The sequence below is a fragment of the Dinoponera quadriceps genome, unplaced genomic scaffold (assembly GCF_001313825.1).
Source record: "Dinoponera quadriceps isolate SergipeBrazil2010 unplaced genomic scaffold, ASM131382v1 scaffold141, whole genome shotgun sequence".
NCBI classification, from domain to species: domain Eukaryota; kingdom Metazoa; phylum Arthropoda; class Insecta; order Hymenoptera; family Formicidae; genus Dinoponera; species Dinoponera quadriceps.
Window position 1 is genome coordinate 353,839 of NW_014554256.1, and position 14,300 is coordinate 368,138.

A 14,300-nucleotide genomic window follows, 5' to 3' on the forward strand; every position below is an offset into this window, starting at 1 on the left:
TGATGTAATTGTATTTTTAATGACGCATCATTCGTAAATTTAGTATTTAACAAGCAAAATCACATTCCCATACATTTATTTCACTAACTAAATAATAATAAATGTTAATTTGAAACGAAGTTGAGAAACACGTATACACAATATTACAAATATGAATATATTATTTTTTTCCCCTTTTAAAGCTATTTTTATGCATTAATTGGTCTGATAAAGATGCACAGATAGTAGAAAGAGGAGAGATATATGCGTTTAAATATGTGCGTATGTATTTTGAGTATCACTATAAGTTGTAGTAATCTGTAATTCGATAACAATTAATTTCTGTGAAACGCTTTGCGCAGATGTGGAACATCATTTGCAACAAGGAAGACCTAACGTCTACCAACAACGTAGCGCGACATTAAATCACAATGGGTCTGGGCAGTATCCGCCGAACGAGGGATGGCATCGACAGAGCAGCGTTGAGCTCTCTACGCAACATCAAGGTACGAGAACATTACGTAACATAAATCGATAGGTCTTAGAGAAGGTCCTAGGAGTATTCTCGACCGTGAACACGTGAACACTCATCATCATTTTATAGAATTAGCACCCCCTCTGCCATCGAGCGCCCCTCCGCCGACTAGAATGTCTCAATGGAACACTCCTCATGATTCTGGTCAGTCATTAGAGAGCATTCGCATCTCATGATCGATAATGCGAAAGTCGCATGCAACCATCTACGTTTTTGCTTTCATCGCCCATCTATCGGCATTTTAGCGAAAAAATCTCTTGTGCATCTATAAAGATGATTTAGCAAGGAATGCAAAACTGAAGCGCTGAAAATTACACATTTATATGTATATGTTTTCATCCGATACACACATACACATGTATCTCATGTAATACCAATACTAACAGATTTCGCTACTTATATGTACTCGAAAGATTACAATTTAACATTACGTTCTGCTGATATATTCATATTTTGATTCTTTAACAGGTACTAACTCTGCAATTCATGTGGTCGGCAATAACAATTGTATATAGCTAATTAGCGTGCGATAACAATGGCACATTCGTATATTTGAATTTTATAACTAAATGTCTCGCATCAACTTGTTACGTAAAATCAACAAACCGGAAAATTTCATCGTATCTTTCTTCTGTTGCAGCATACGGAAATGTACCGATAAACGTCCGACAGGTAAGTTTTACTCTCTTCACTTGCACATCGCTGATCTGACGCTATCTTTTGTTTATAAACCCGAATAATGGACTCGATGCCACATTTTTTTACAGGGTATGCAGCAGCAGAACAACACGTTCACCGGCAGACCGGCATCGTTACCGCCTTACGTCGCACCACCAGCGGCTCCTCAAACATCACCCAACATCACAGTAGTAGATGGTAGAAGAGCGTCAGAGAGCGGATCGGAAAGCGAACACAGCACCGGCAGTAATCGGAAAGATCGTGACTACAAGCGAAGTTCCGTATTGAGCAATCTGTTCGGAAGACGCAAGAAACCCTCTCAATCGTAACACAAATCCTGAACTTTCACGAAGCACGCTTGTAAGCCACAATCTTAATGGCCAGTTTATACAGGCTGTATTTAAGATGTGGAAAAACGACGAACGATCTTCCTCGAATAACAGAGTTCCTCGAGAATATCGACGGTAATCCCAATATCGCGCCAGTTTCGTTGGACGGCACACCGATAATAACTTACTTTACAAAAGAGCGTTTGCAAAAGTTCAAAATTGGTTCGTTGATTCACATAATCTATAGAGGATTAATTGACAAATTCTGCCAACTGCCGTGAAATATCTTCATAGATCGTCAGTATGATTATTGATTACTGTTGACGTCAGGTAAAACTAATTTGAAGTATCTTTACACATCAAAAATAATGTAATCAAGAAAAATACAGATGTGTAAAAACATATATTCAGAGCCCATGTACATGCAAGGTGCATCTTTAGGGACTATAACAGTTAAAAATGACCAATTATCGTTTTGTAAAGGGACCAATGCACGCGGTTCAGAATGGAACCGCGTGAAGTATATCGACTTCAACTCGGTGACTATTTCACAATATTCACTAGCCTCTGATCTAATAATACTGTTGACTCGACGAACTCTGTTATGAATTCTGTTCTAATGGTCTATAATAACCACAACGAACAATGATGTTTTGTAATATAAAAAAAAATTTACAGCCCCGCAAAAGAGATGACTATTACCAAGTTTATTTGAGATGTACCTGACTTTACGAACGAAGTTCACAAGTGTAGAACTCTTTTTCTGTTTTCGGAGATTATTTTTTTTCCTTTTTCTTTTTCCTTAAGTTAAAAAGTACCAGCAGAGAAACGTTAAAATACAAGAAGAGTGTAATAAGTTTAAGTTGTAGATGTCATAATATATGTTGCAAATATTATATATTTGAGAAGAGAAAGAGAGAAAGAAGACCCGTATGTGGGACCAATGATCTTAATGTATTAGATACCAGAGATATATAGACATAACGTATTATTTTTTGTGTGATGAGGAAGATGAAATATTATATATATTCTCGAGCGTTATAAATCATTTTTACGATAATGGCGATGTTATGAAGTGTAAATTGTATTTAATATACATATAAGAATTAATGTGTACTACGTAGGCGTACCATCATGCTGTCTCGCATGTAGTTATAGAAAGAGGTCAAAATATAATATTATATGAAGGAGAAAAATGCAAAGATTTATTTTCAAAAACCAAGTTAAAGATGTGAATTAAAAAAGTTACTTTACAAAAAAAATGAACAATTATTATATTCAATCGTAACATATTACTACATTTTATTTTTATATTAAAATGTTTTAAAATTTGAACTCTGAAATTTAATTTCTTAAACTTGAAAGTCTATATGTAAGTTTTAAGTGGTAAGTTTAATATTTAAATGGAACTTTTTTTTAAATAGCCGGTATGTTACCGGTATGCACTAACTAGTGACTTATCAAGGTATCCACTTCCGACTGCCTTGTGTGGCAGCACTGGTCTTCATTAAAGTCTCTTCAGTCGTGTCTGAGTGTCTGATCAGTGAAACCGTATTGTCTACATCGCGTCAAGTATTATTTGCTAGATTATAAATACACTAGATTATAATTATAAAGATGATTGATGGTACGTAACATTTGTTAAACAATACAATTTAACTTACTATTATCAACATTATATGAAAACAATGAAGACAATTAAGAAATTATTACTGTAACTGTGTTGTTTTTTCATTCAATAGATCATTAACAGGAAAAATATATATGAACGTAATATATATTTTATCTGAAGAATATATGATTATTTTTATAATCATAAAATCGAATTTGCAGAAGACGTAATACGTCGAAGACTACTCATAGACGGTGATGGCACAGGAGATGATCGTAGAATTAATATGTTGTTGAAGTCATTCATAAAATGGATCAACAATTCTGACGTGGATAACACACTGCATGAAAGAATGCTATCACAGTTGGCGCAATGTGAATTTGCACAGAAAAAATCCAGACTAGTTTCGAATATGAGTCGAGAAGAGCTACAGAGTTATGAAAAACTGTCCAAAGAAATTGAGGTACAGATTGAGGAGGCTAAGAAAGAGATAGAAACGACGAAGGCGGAATTGCAGGATGCCAAACGTGTCAGAAAAAATAGAATAGAGTACGATGTGTTAGCCAAAGTTATCAATGAACAGCCGGACCGACTGGAAACTGACGTCAAGCTCGCCACATTGAGAGAAGAGTTAGGCAGTTTAAAGGTTTGATGATATATCTAAATATTGATTTGACGTGTGTATAAATTCACTCTATGACATAGTTACATACGTTACATTTGGAATTTTTCATTTACAGGAAAAATCAGAACAGGTAGAGCACAAATTAGAAATGCGCCGCAAACAATTCCATGTTCTAATATCGTCTATACATTCTTTACAAGGAATGTTGGACGAGTGTGAGGAAGAAGTAATGGACGTGAGCCTTGAGAATTTTGAAGAGATGGATGTACAAACATCTGCCAAACAGAATTCATGAAGTAAGTTTATTCTAAGTAGATTAGAATTGATAATAATAAAAACACAACATATTAGCAACATTTTGTGCCGTTATCAGATACAAATGTATTCTTTAAAAATTTCAATAACGTACATAAAACATATCAAAAAATTTTCAACTTCATTTTGCTAGTCTTTGGAACGTGTCTAATAGTCAAGGATAATCTAGTACCACGTTTTACTATCTCTCCCTCTCTAAAGTTTCTCGCACACATATGCAAATTTTTTATCGATGATTTTGCTATATTATCAGAATCTCTCTCTGCTATAGAATGCAAGTAATTATGGTACAGATCTTTCTGGAGAACTAACAGACTTCTGGGTTCCAGTAGCAAACTAAATTCCAATTTTGATTGCTGTTGCTACAAGAGTAACACATGTTATATAGAGGCATGTATTATATAGTTACCTTTTTTATTGTATATTGCAGTATCTACCTCTATTGTATCAAGCCGTTTATAAAAGTCAAGGAAAGTATGAGAACCGCAACTGATGGTAGTTACAACAGGGTAAAAGAGCGGGCCATCTGAGTGTGCCTGGCGAAAATATTGCATTACTATTCTCGGTGTGAATGTACAAATTTCTACATTTTCTACTGACTAACGCAGATAAATATAATTTATACATGAATAAAAGAACTAAATACTTGCTATCTTCAACATACCATAATTCCTTGCCCAGACAAATATTCATTAATTAAAACGTGATTAGGTGATACTCCATTTTCAAAGACATTCAAAGCTTTCACTTTATTAATATACTTTTGAAGCCACTAAAAAATTAGCAATTTTTGTTTTGATTAATATATAAAGAATTTTTTTACCATAAATGTTAAATATGAATGGTATTCTGAAAAGTAATATGTGAATTCACAGCTTTTTCTGTTTTTAAATTGATTCTAAAGGCATTTCACATCCTGTTTACCTACACTAGGAATCTCTTCTGCTATCATCCCCTTGGGATGCGGCATACCACCCCAATTCTGCAATCTACGGTTGCTCAGTTGTGTCCACTTTGGTAATGGTACGTTATTTACACACTTTATGATCTGTCTCTCTTCTTCCTCGGTGATAAAATTCGGTATATAACACGCAGTGTCAGATATCTGTGATTCATATAAACAAGTATTCTTTTAACGAAACATAACCTCTGAATGGTGTGACTCAGGATAATATAAGAAATAAACCTCTGAGACAACCGCATCGTGCAGCGAGAAACATTGATCTTCCGTCATTTCTACAGTCGCTCGAAAGTATAAATAGCGCCAATTGTGCTTTAATCCTCCAAAAGACGATGTTATGGATCAATGAACGCTAATGTAAACAACTCGACATCTGTAGAGACTGTATGGATGCGTGCGCGTGCGTGAGAAAAGCGAGCTACTGGCGTGACAGCTAGCAGAAGCTCAGCCGTATTATACGCAAACGTTAAACAATTGTTTTCTTCCTCGGATCACATGGTGATGGCAAATTACCAATTCCACAGTATCTACGAATGCCAGAACGTCATAACAAAAATCGCCTATGGCAACATATCTCGACCTCCGTACTAATATTTAATAAATGCCAATTTTATTCGTGAGTATCAGAGTCGCGACGATTCGAATATACGCTGCTGTTACTTGAAGGTGCTGTATGTTGATCAATATTATATTTGCATAAAATCAATTAACGGCTTAAACTGACACATTTATGGGGTGAACGAGAGACAAAAACCCGCTGAAAGCTCCAACTATGCCGAAGTGAACTGAACAACAATGTCAGTGGAGTAAGCAAAGTAAATGGATACTAATTGAACGCACTAGGTTATTTCGTAAAGTACACAGAAATTATTTATGTACTTAGTTTTATAGTTTTATCGGGATTTCTGCAGCGATAACAATATTTCCAGAGAGAACAGAGCATGTGTCAAGTTATCCATGAAAGACCAAATGGCTGACAGAAACATTGAAGTAATTCATCAGGTAACAAGATTTAACTCAATATCAAATGTTTTAAATTTATACTGAATGTATTGTTTCTCTTTTCCTTTTATAGTTTCTTGTGGATCATAATTTGGAGAGTACAGCTGAAACTTTGATTCAAGAAGCATCAAAAATGGGTTTTCAGAATTTTGAATACAAATTAAGAGATTTTACTGATCCATATGCTCAATTAAAACTGTGTTACAATATTGGAGATTATTCAACATTTTTTCAAGTAAAAAATCTGGAATTTATGAATTTCTTAGATAGTATATATACTATATAATAATTAACCGTTGTATCTTATATTTTTAGTTATGGAATGACATGTTCTCTGACAGTACTAAACAACGTAAAGAATATAAAAAATTAACATTTTATTTACACGTGTATTTTGCTATTCTACCTATAAGTAAACTATATGCATATGAATATAAAGAAAATGGTAAGAAAAACCATACTATATTATCACACAATATATTTTATGTGCTTTATGTAACATTTCATATTTCTGTCATAAATTAGAGCTAACAGGATCACAAATAAATACGCTGAGATTGTCTTTAACAGATATTTTTTTAGAAAATCACGAAAAGGTAACATATATTTTCTTGTGACCAAATTATGTAAAAGAAATTTACATCTATATATATTTTACATAACTTTCTGCGAAATTCTCTATTATTATATTTAAATTTCTGAAGCATTTATAATTATATAGAATTATAAATGTAATTTATTAATGTATTGTACACATATGTTATGTGAATTATTTTGAAAGCAATTAGCCTGAGGATCTTATTAATAATAAACAGAACAATGGAACTGCAATCGAAAAAAATATAAATAACAGCATGAAACAGCTGCAAGATTACTTGAGTGGAGATGGCAAGGAATTAGAATATGATATGGAATTACAACCGTTTTACGCGCTACCATTTACAAAGGATCTTCATGCGAATACTCTTTTCTCCAAAATATTAGAGCCGCATTGGTTGAATGAGCTATCCAGAAATCTCGATTTATTTGTTGCAGATCATAGACAAGTGAATAAACTCAAACTGTTAATTTAAATTTATATTCTCCAAGAGATGTGTCCGCTTAAAATTATGAACTTTACGAAATTTACAGGACTTGACTAATTTAAGTAACATGAGCTACAATAAAATGCAACCACAAAATCTACCTCAAGTTTGTACGACTGTGTCAGCGATAAAAGTTGCGGAGTCGGAGCAAGATAAAACTACAAAGGATAACATCCCGATTGTGGCAAACGACAGAGATATACCCATATTTCTAGAAAACAATGACGAGGAGCAGTACAGTTTTGACCACAAAATCAACTGTAGTCTAAAATCAAGGTAATGGACGTATATGCGAGTTTAATCGACAAATTGAAATGACTCGTGCATTATTATTTACCCACAGTGGTACTCAAACGCACATCACCGGCGACCAAATTACGTTCGACAATTTACGAGAATATAAGTCCGATTTGGGAGAGAGTACTGACAGTTTATCACGGATGTACAAACAAGACAGAAAATTGATTCAACGCAATCAGGAATTAGTATTTACAAGAAACCACCTATACAGTATTCATATGAATTATGAGAAGCTGAAGTTGAGATTTCACAAGCTGCATGCAGACTATAATAAAGTGATAAACGTCGCTGGGGTATTGACGGCCGCGCTGGAGAATTCGGTGACAGACCGAACTGTCGATATACAACAAACGCTCGAGACTTGCTTGAACATACACCCGGAAATATTTAATCAGAATATAAGAGATTTTTCTTGCGTAAATAAGATTCTGACATCTTTTTTTTTTTATTACTGTTCTTATACCCGTTTTCTAACTTTTCACTATTTTCCGCAGACGTCTTTGCCGCAACGCGGACATAGTAATCGCCTGTACACGGACAAAAGGCCATCAACATTTGATATCACGACTGCACCGGTACCTTCAAAATTATTGGACTTCAAGAAGATCAAGTTACATCTACTTAACGGGGATGTGAAAACAAAGTTGTTGCTATTACAAGCGTTGCGTTGGGTATGAAGAAGATCGATATTCGAAGAGATGATATCAGCCATCTTTAAACAACACTTATATATATATTGTAGAAAATAACGTTCGCACAGTCTGCAGTGCGGGACGAGGTCCTGCATGAATATATGAGTCACGATTTGCTGGGACTTCATGGACAAATTGCTAGCGACAACAGCAAACAACTTCTGCCGTGTCTGCTGACTGCGGGAGAGGCTTACGCCAGGCATCTTTTGCAACAGTTTATCGCACGATTGCTAAACACACTGGCGTCCTTTAGATGTGGAAGAGACTACTTATCGGTCGGCTCCACTGTCGTGAACGCGGTATGCTGCTGTATAAATACATAAGCTTGTAATATTGGAAGACGTCATGTCGATAGAAATTATAATTCTCGGTATTCTTCAGACCTTCACTTGTCTCGACAATAACTATGCCGACGGAGTGGATCCTTTCGCGTGCGATATGTTGATGGCGATGTTACAGAAACTATCTTTACGCAGACAGCAACGGATATACATGATAGAAAGCGGACTGCTGGAATGGTTGATCAGTCACCTACACGACAATTGTCGCGTCATGAATTTATACAGACTCGACTACGCTACCGCGCTTTTGATGAACCTGTCGTTACATCGCTTAGCTCATGCCAGGGCAGCGAAGATCTCTTCGCTGCTCGTGTCCACTTTACTCATTCTACTCTCAATAGATCACACGCCTGTGAGTAAAGTAACAATGTGCCTATTTAACGCGAATACACACAGACAAAATCTTATCTTAATGTGAAAAATCTTTACATGAATTAATATAAATTTTGATGTTCTTCATGCTAGTCGGTGCAATATATTAACGAAACGCTAAAAAATTTCTTGAGCAATCCCGTGATCAATGAGGAAGCGAAGAAAATAAAACGTTTGAATATGTCGGATTATATCGGTGGTAATTTGAAAACTGCAGAGATAAGGTAAATATGCCGATGAAATATGAACATTTTGATGAATAAGCAGTTTTTTTTCAATATGATGTGAGAAAAATAATCGCGTTGAAGTGTGCCTATAAGTGTGCCTACTTCGTACCATTTGTACTTGATTTACTTTCTGCCGAGACTGTAAATTTATACTTTAATACTTAAAATATTCGTACTTGTAAACGCGAGTTGGGACACAACATTTTTTCTTTCCTTTCTGATGATCTTTGATACGACAGAAAGCATCTAGATCACGTATTGAAGATGCAGAGACGCGAAAACGTCAATACACCGCAAAACGAGGAGACCGCAGATGATGATGATAATGTAAGTACAATGTGGTTTCCCGATGCGAGTACTGTTTGAAGTTCTGAGCAACGGAAAATTTCCGTAGGAAGAGCGGGATGTATTGGAAAGCGAGTTAGACGAGAATGATCCGCTGAAAAATGTCGGTGAATTAAACGGAGAGACTTTGCTTCAGATGTGTTACAGCGTTTCCTCAAAGATTCCTGAAGATGTTATAACTGTTGATACGACACTACAGAAAATATCTACGTTAAATTCTATTGATTTTTACAATGATCAACAGAATAATCATTTATGTACTGGCCGTCCGTCATATCCTGTGCTAAGGTATTCACATGTAGAAAATTTCAAAATAGGATGGGATGAATGAATAAATGTAAATTTTTTTTCTTAATGCCATATGTATCGCGTAAATACATATATATAATTGATATAATATTAAATAAAAAAAAACACATAATAAACTAATAATACAACAATAAACAAATAATACACAATAGGCGTAGCGTCGAGGTGAAAAGAAATATGTTGGCGAAAGAAAGTTATACGAAACAAGCAGCCTTAACGATTAAACAAGAAACAAACTTATCGAATTCCTCCCTGAAGGTATAACGTTTGTAATACATTTGTGATTATTGTTGTAGGTAAATCTCGTATAGTATAATCGATAATATTTTCAAGGAACAGAAAATTATCGCGTACAAAGCGAATGGAAAATCGCTTCCCGCGGATAAAGTTCCAAGTATCACGAAAAGTTTCATTGATACCGAGTTTTCCTTCATTACAAAATACAAGAGTCAAGTATATAGAAGACAAAATGGAAATTTAGATTTATTAAAAAATACGGTTTGGCCATTTAACGCCACAGACAAAAAGAACTACGACCGATACCAACTTGAAAATCAATTAGAATTACGCGAATCAGAAATTAAGAATAACATAAAAATATCACGTGATAAAAGATTCGAGGAAATGAAATCAGAAAAAGTGTCCTCAAAAGTAGTGCATGCTTTTAAACAAAATACCTCCAGAGAAATAACTTCCTTCTCCAACGACACAATTTATTTATACGAAAACCAATCTTCCAAGTGCGTTATTAATTAATTAGAACTTATTGAGGCAAAAATGATTTGATATAAAATCTCGTATATGATTCATTTGGCTCGTATATATTTTACAACTAACAAACATCATTTTACAGGGACAGCAGTGAAACTGTAATGACATCTTCTATGACTCTTGCATCCGGTCGCGAAAATAGTCAAACAATAGGTACGTATCGTAGGTATGCATATCGCATTTGAAAATGTTAACCGAATAATTATATGTTTGAAATATGTGTCTCTCCGTCATTTCGTAACGCGACACTGACTTATAAAGATGAACTTGGCACATTAAAAGAATAATTCGCGAGTTACATTCAGTGAAAGGCTCGTGGCTTTCCCTGCACGTGCAGGGCCTTGGGAAAATTGGAGCACGTAAACGAAAGTGATGGAAGCTTAGATAAATATTAACTAGCCAGATAATGCATTATAAGGTCATTGGGGCTATTTAGAAAACGTTTCGCGTTAAATGAAGAGGAAGTTTAAAATATATTGACTGATTAACACGTTCCGTGTCATGTGGGGCGTATACGACCACCACTGCACTTTCCGTTCAGGCCATTTGCAATTCTCATTGAAAAACAAAGAATTCTTAAAAAATTTATTGTAGAGTCAAATATAGACAACTTCACATCACGTATACAGCGTTTACGACTTTTTTTAATCTTTAAAGTGTGGGTCGTATACGCCCCACGCGGCCTGAATGGAAAATCTTCAAAAATTGCCGTGGCACGGAACGTGTTAATGAACGCCAAATTTTATCGTGAAGAATAAAAATAATTCAGAACGGGTGAATTAATAAATTTTTCATCCAAGAATCGAATCACTACTTTTGAATTTAATTTTTATAGAAGGGGAAAAATGCAGCAGCATAGCATCACTGTGAGTAATACTTCACGTATTCACATTAAAATGTGCTTCTTACACAGCTGTCGAATATTTATTTGTATCGGCGAAGCACACAAATTTTATATTATTTAATTTTGATACACACATATTCTTCGTATGATGGTAATTTATATATTTTTATATCGAATTATAACATTAAATAAATTATATGTTTGTTGCTTGTTAATAATGCTTCTGCTTATTTGTTGATTTCTATAAATCTATATTTAGCAGTAGCATTGCTTATAGGAATGCTAATAACTACGATAGCAATGCACTTAACGATAACTCATGGAAAAATGACTTAGAACTCGCTAAAGAAGAAGAGGCATTTTTGGCAAAGCCTAAGATATCGAGAACACCTCCGTGATTAGATGAATATCGAAGATTCTAATTAACAAGTGCTACTAAAATGTTAGTTCTATTAGATAAAAATCATAAAACTATTTATAGAAAATCATAGAATAACTTAATTTATTGCACGAAGCATTCTTGGCGAAGAGCAAGTAAGTAGATCAAAAGCACATTTACAAGTAATAATATCACACACGATGTTTCCAAATGTAAATAATAAAAATATTTTAAATGCCACTACAATTATTACATTACAATTATTCAAATATCTTGGAAGGGAAAAACAATGAAAACGCCAATTTCAACATTTACAAAGGATCGAACGGCATCTTTATTCTGAATGACGCATCGAATCAATTCTTATATGTGTGAGAGAGAAGGCATTTATAAAATAAATATATATACAAAATCTCTGCGCATTATACCTATTAAATATGATATCTTACGTTCACAAGATACATGTCTCAAGAATAGACAGTCTTTTGCAAGATCATGGGCCCACCGCTCGCCCTGAATCGCCTAGGGATGATGGAGCCGTCGTCGTAATTACTACTGGTGCCGCCGTATCTGTCAAAATTCGGCGAAGAGGAATAAGCGCTCATGAAACCGCTGCTCTTGCTTCTGTAACCACCGGGAGCGCCGATGTAGGGCGAGTCGGAGTACATATTCGCGTAACTCGGTCTGCTATCCTTAATTATTATGACTTTTCCACTACCCTTGCCGTACGGAGTATAATGACTGTCTCGCTCCCGCGTCAGATACGTTATGCCGCTATTCGGAGCGTAGCGAGACGAGTACTTGTAACCGTATTTATACGGTTTCCCCGTGGAGTAGTAGACACCGGAGCCGTGCGTCTTGGATAAGTGGCCGCTCGGCCCGGAACTGGACAGGTACAGCGATGAAGCACCATGATTATGGCTCGAGTGTCCCGCATTTCCACGCGTGTAACGCGTCGCGGTCGACATCGAGTGGATATCGTTGTACTTGTTCCCACCTTTCAAGTTACTGTACAGGCCGTCTTTCTGCTTTCCAAACGGATACTCGCCAGCTGGCGGATAAGGGGGGTAGATGTGATCACTCTCGGAGTAGCTCGAAATGCCGGAGAAACCGTGATATCCTTGCGCACGTACGTCGCTATCGGCGGTATCCTCCGAATAATTTTCCAACATGGTCGGTTTATTGTGTGCAGAGTAGGCGGGTATTCTTTGACTGTTACTGTTACTACCAGCGGTGTACTGGCCGAAATCGGAGTCCTTTTGAACGGAACCACCCGAATACGCATTAAAGCCATGCTCTACGTTACTGGTGAAACCGGAATATCCTTTGAACGGGTTAGACGCTGCGTGATTCGATAAGGAGTAAGAGTCACCGTCGGGATTCTCGTAAGTTTTGGAATAGCCAGAGTAATCGCTTCCGTGATCGTTCGTGGGATACTTGCTGTAACTGCTTGCCATGTCACTCCCTATATTACCTTGATTACCGCCGTTAATCAACGAATGGCTACCGACGTGATTGGATAATTTGTAACCGGTATCTCTGTCATTGTAAAAATTTCCACCATTTAAGTAGCTATCCTTGGATCCTAAGTATCCGTTATTAGCGACTACGGTGCTACTGTAGTCGGCGTTATTGTAATCGGTGCTACCGTAATCGTACCCATTGTTATCGCCAGTGAGAGAGTAGCCTGCAATAAAGCGATTCTTCAACAATTACAAGGTATCTCGCCATAATTAAGAGAAACGCGCGTGAGCTTGTTTACTTTTTAATTGCAGATCTTAGAGGAATAAATGTGCGTGGCGAGCAATAACGAGACTTTCTTATCAATACGTACTGTTGAGAGATGACTCTGCGTTCACAATGACGATACAACAAATTATCACTGCACTCTAAAAAAAATTATTATTTTGTGAGGAACCAATTTATATAAATTTACATAAAATTAAAAATGACGTATCCCTTAGTGTTAGTCTTACGAGTGAAGTTAAAATTTCAGAAATCTGAAGATTTATAATTTTATGCGGATTCTTTTAATTAATGAGAATTCAAGTGAGAACTTTAGAAAAACAGAGTGACATGAATGATTTTTTCTTCGAAGTTACAAGGTAGCGAAATATAATAGCATATGATAAAATAGATGATATTATTTAGTGCCTACTTACTAGCAGCATGGTGATTGTCGCCTCGTGTCAACGATAACTCAATATCAACCAGACAAGAACTAACGGATCTCTGTTGTTCACCAAAATAAAACTACACACATATTGGCTCGCAAAAGCGCTTGTTTTCCGTTTTATACCCCCAGCTACCCACTCCACGCTTTGGCGAAGAGGTAAAAGCGAACTTGGTGCGCACATACTGATGTGACATTGGTCGGGACCCGACCATACAGAGCGGAGAGAAAGAGTCAACCTGATTTAGCTCTTCACTTTTACAGGGAAAGCAATGGGTCACTTCTCTCAGCGACTACACGGTAAAGCGCTGAGACATAGTATCGTGACCTACCTAACATCACACGAAGGTTCTGTGAAATAAATCTAGGAAGAACATCCGTCTTGACTCTATTACAATAATCAGCCGTGCATTATGGAGGTACTTT

General features: G+C 36.0%; 5 protein-coding genes across 16 annotated transcripts in view; 3 read left to right on the forward strand and 2 right to left on the reverse strand.

Moving 5' to 3' along the window:
• LOC106751702 (spectrin beta chain, non-erythrocytic 2) overlaps window positions 1-2,718 on the forward strand; it is a 62,863-nt gene extending 60,145 nt beyond the window's left edge. For 3 of the 6 annotated variants that reach the window (XM_014632772.1, XM_014632729.1, XM_014632746.1), the window contains 4 exons: window positions 342-485; window positions 584-658; window positions 1,155-1,186; window positions 1,282-2,718. In XM_014632772.1, the coding sequence (XP_014488258.1) occupies window positions 342-485; window positions 584-658; window positions 1,155-1,186; window positions 1,282-1,521 (491 nt within the window). In that variant the 3' untranslated portion in view covers window positions 1,522-2,718. The remainder of the gene's footprint in view (window positions 1-341; window positions 486-583; window positions 659-1,154; window positions 1,187-1,281) is intronic. The other 3 variants (XM_014632755.1, XM_014632738.1, XM_014632765.1) reach the window with 2 other exon arrangements.
• Window positions 2,719-3,025: 307 nt separating this feature from the next.
• LOC106751825 (THO complex subunit 7 homolog) lies at window positions 3,026-4,592 on the forward strand. 2 transcript variants are annotated; one of them, XR_001375097.1, is made up of 5 exons: window positions 3,026-3,148; window positions 3,355-3,779; window positions 3,874-3,888; window positions 3,959-4,054; window positions 4,504-4,592. XR_001375097.1 is itself a non-coding variant. In XM_014633021.1 (4 exons), exons 1-3 carry the CDS (start codon window positions 3,139-3,141, stop codon window positions 4,051-4,053), a joined length of 615 nt encoding a protein of 204 aa, XP_014488507.1. In that variant the 5' UTR covers window positions 3,028-3,138; the 3' UTR covers window position 4,054; window positions 4,504-4,592. The 2 variants fall into 2 exon arrangements, 1 of the variants encoding a protein (XP_014488507.1); XM_014633021.1 differs by having other exon boundaries at window positions 3,028-3,148; window positions 3,874-4,054.
• On the reverse strand, window positions 4,128-5,344 carry LOC106751817 (alpha-ketoglutarate-dependent dioxygenase alkB homolog 6). The gene is made up of 5 exons (XM_014633008.1): window positions 5,260-5,344; window positions 5,002-5,178; window positions 4,738-4,845; window positions 4,511-4,609; window positions 4,128-4,435 (listed from the first exon to the last, which is right to left on the reverse strand). The coding sequence occupies exons 1-5, from the start codon at window positions 5,305-5,307 to the stop codon at window positions 4,178-4,180; spliced, it is 690 nt and encodes a 229-aa protein (XP_014488494.1). The 5' UTR covers window positions 5,308-5,344; the 3' UTR covers window positions 4,128-4,177.
• A 404-nt stretch (window positions 5,345-5,748) lies between these two features.
• Window positions 5,749-12,078, forward strand: LOC106751795 (lisH domain-containing protein ARMC9-like). Of its 6 annotated transcripts, none has more exons than XM_014632949.1 (17): window positions 5,749-5,840; window positions 5,964-6,036; window positions 6,110-6,271; window positions 6,352-6,481; window positions 6,562-6,632; window positions 6,852-7,082; window positions 7,168-7,397; window positions 7,465-7,837; window positions 7,916-8,092; window positions 8,164-8,412; window positions 8,495-8,806; window positions 8,920-9,050; window positions 9,293-9,380; window positions 9,448-9,686; window positions 10,561-10,631; window positions 11,314-11,344; window positions 11,582-12,078. In XM_014632949.1, the coding sequence occupies exons 1-17, from the start codon at window positions 5,830-5,832 to the stop codon at window positions 11,718-11,720; spliced, it is 2,718 nt and encodes a 905-aa protein (XP_014488435.1). In that variant the 5' UTR covers window positions 5,749-5,829; the 3' UTR covers window positions 11,721-12,078. The 6 variants fall into 6 exon arrangements, with proteins under 6 accessions (XP_014488435.1, XP_014488444.1, XP_014488482.1 ...); XM_014632958.1 differs by having other exon boundaries at window positions 11,600-12,078; XM_014632996.1 differs by having other exon boundaries at window positions 11,659-11,683.
• A 90-nt stretch (window positions 12,079-12,168) lies between these two features.
• LOC106749917 (prisilkin-39-like) lies at window positions 12,169-13,872 on the reverse strand. Its single transcript, XM_014629912.1, has 3 exons — window positions 13,864-13,872; window positions 13,536-13,590; window positions 12,169-13,388 (listed from the first exon to the last, which is right to left on the reverse strand). The coding sequence occupies exons 1-3, from the start codon at window positions 13,870-13,872 to the stop codon at window positions 12,169-12,171; spliced, it is 1,284 nt and encodes a 427-aa protein (XP_014485398.1).
• Between the last annotated feature and the right edge of the window lie 428 nt (window positions 13,873-14,300).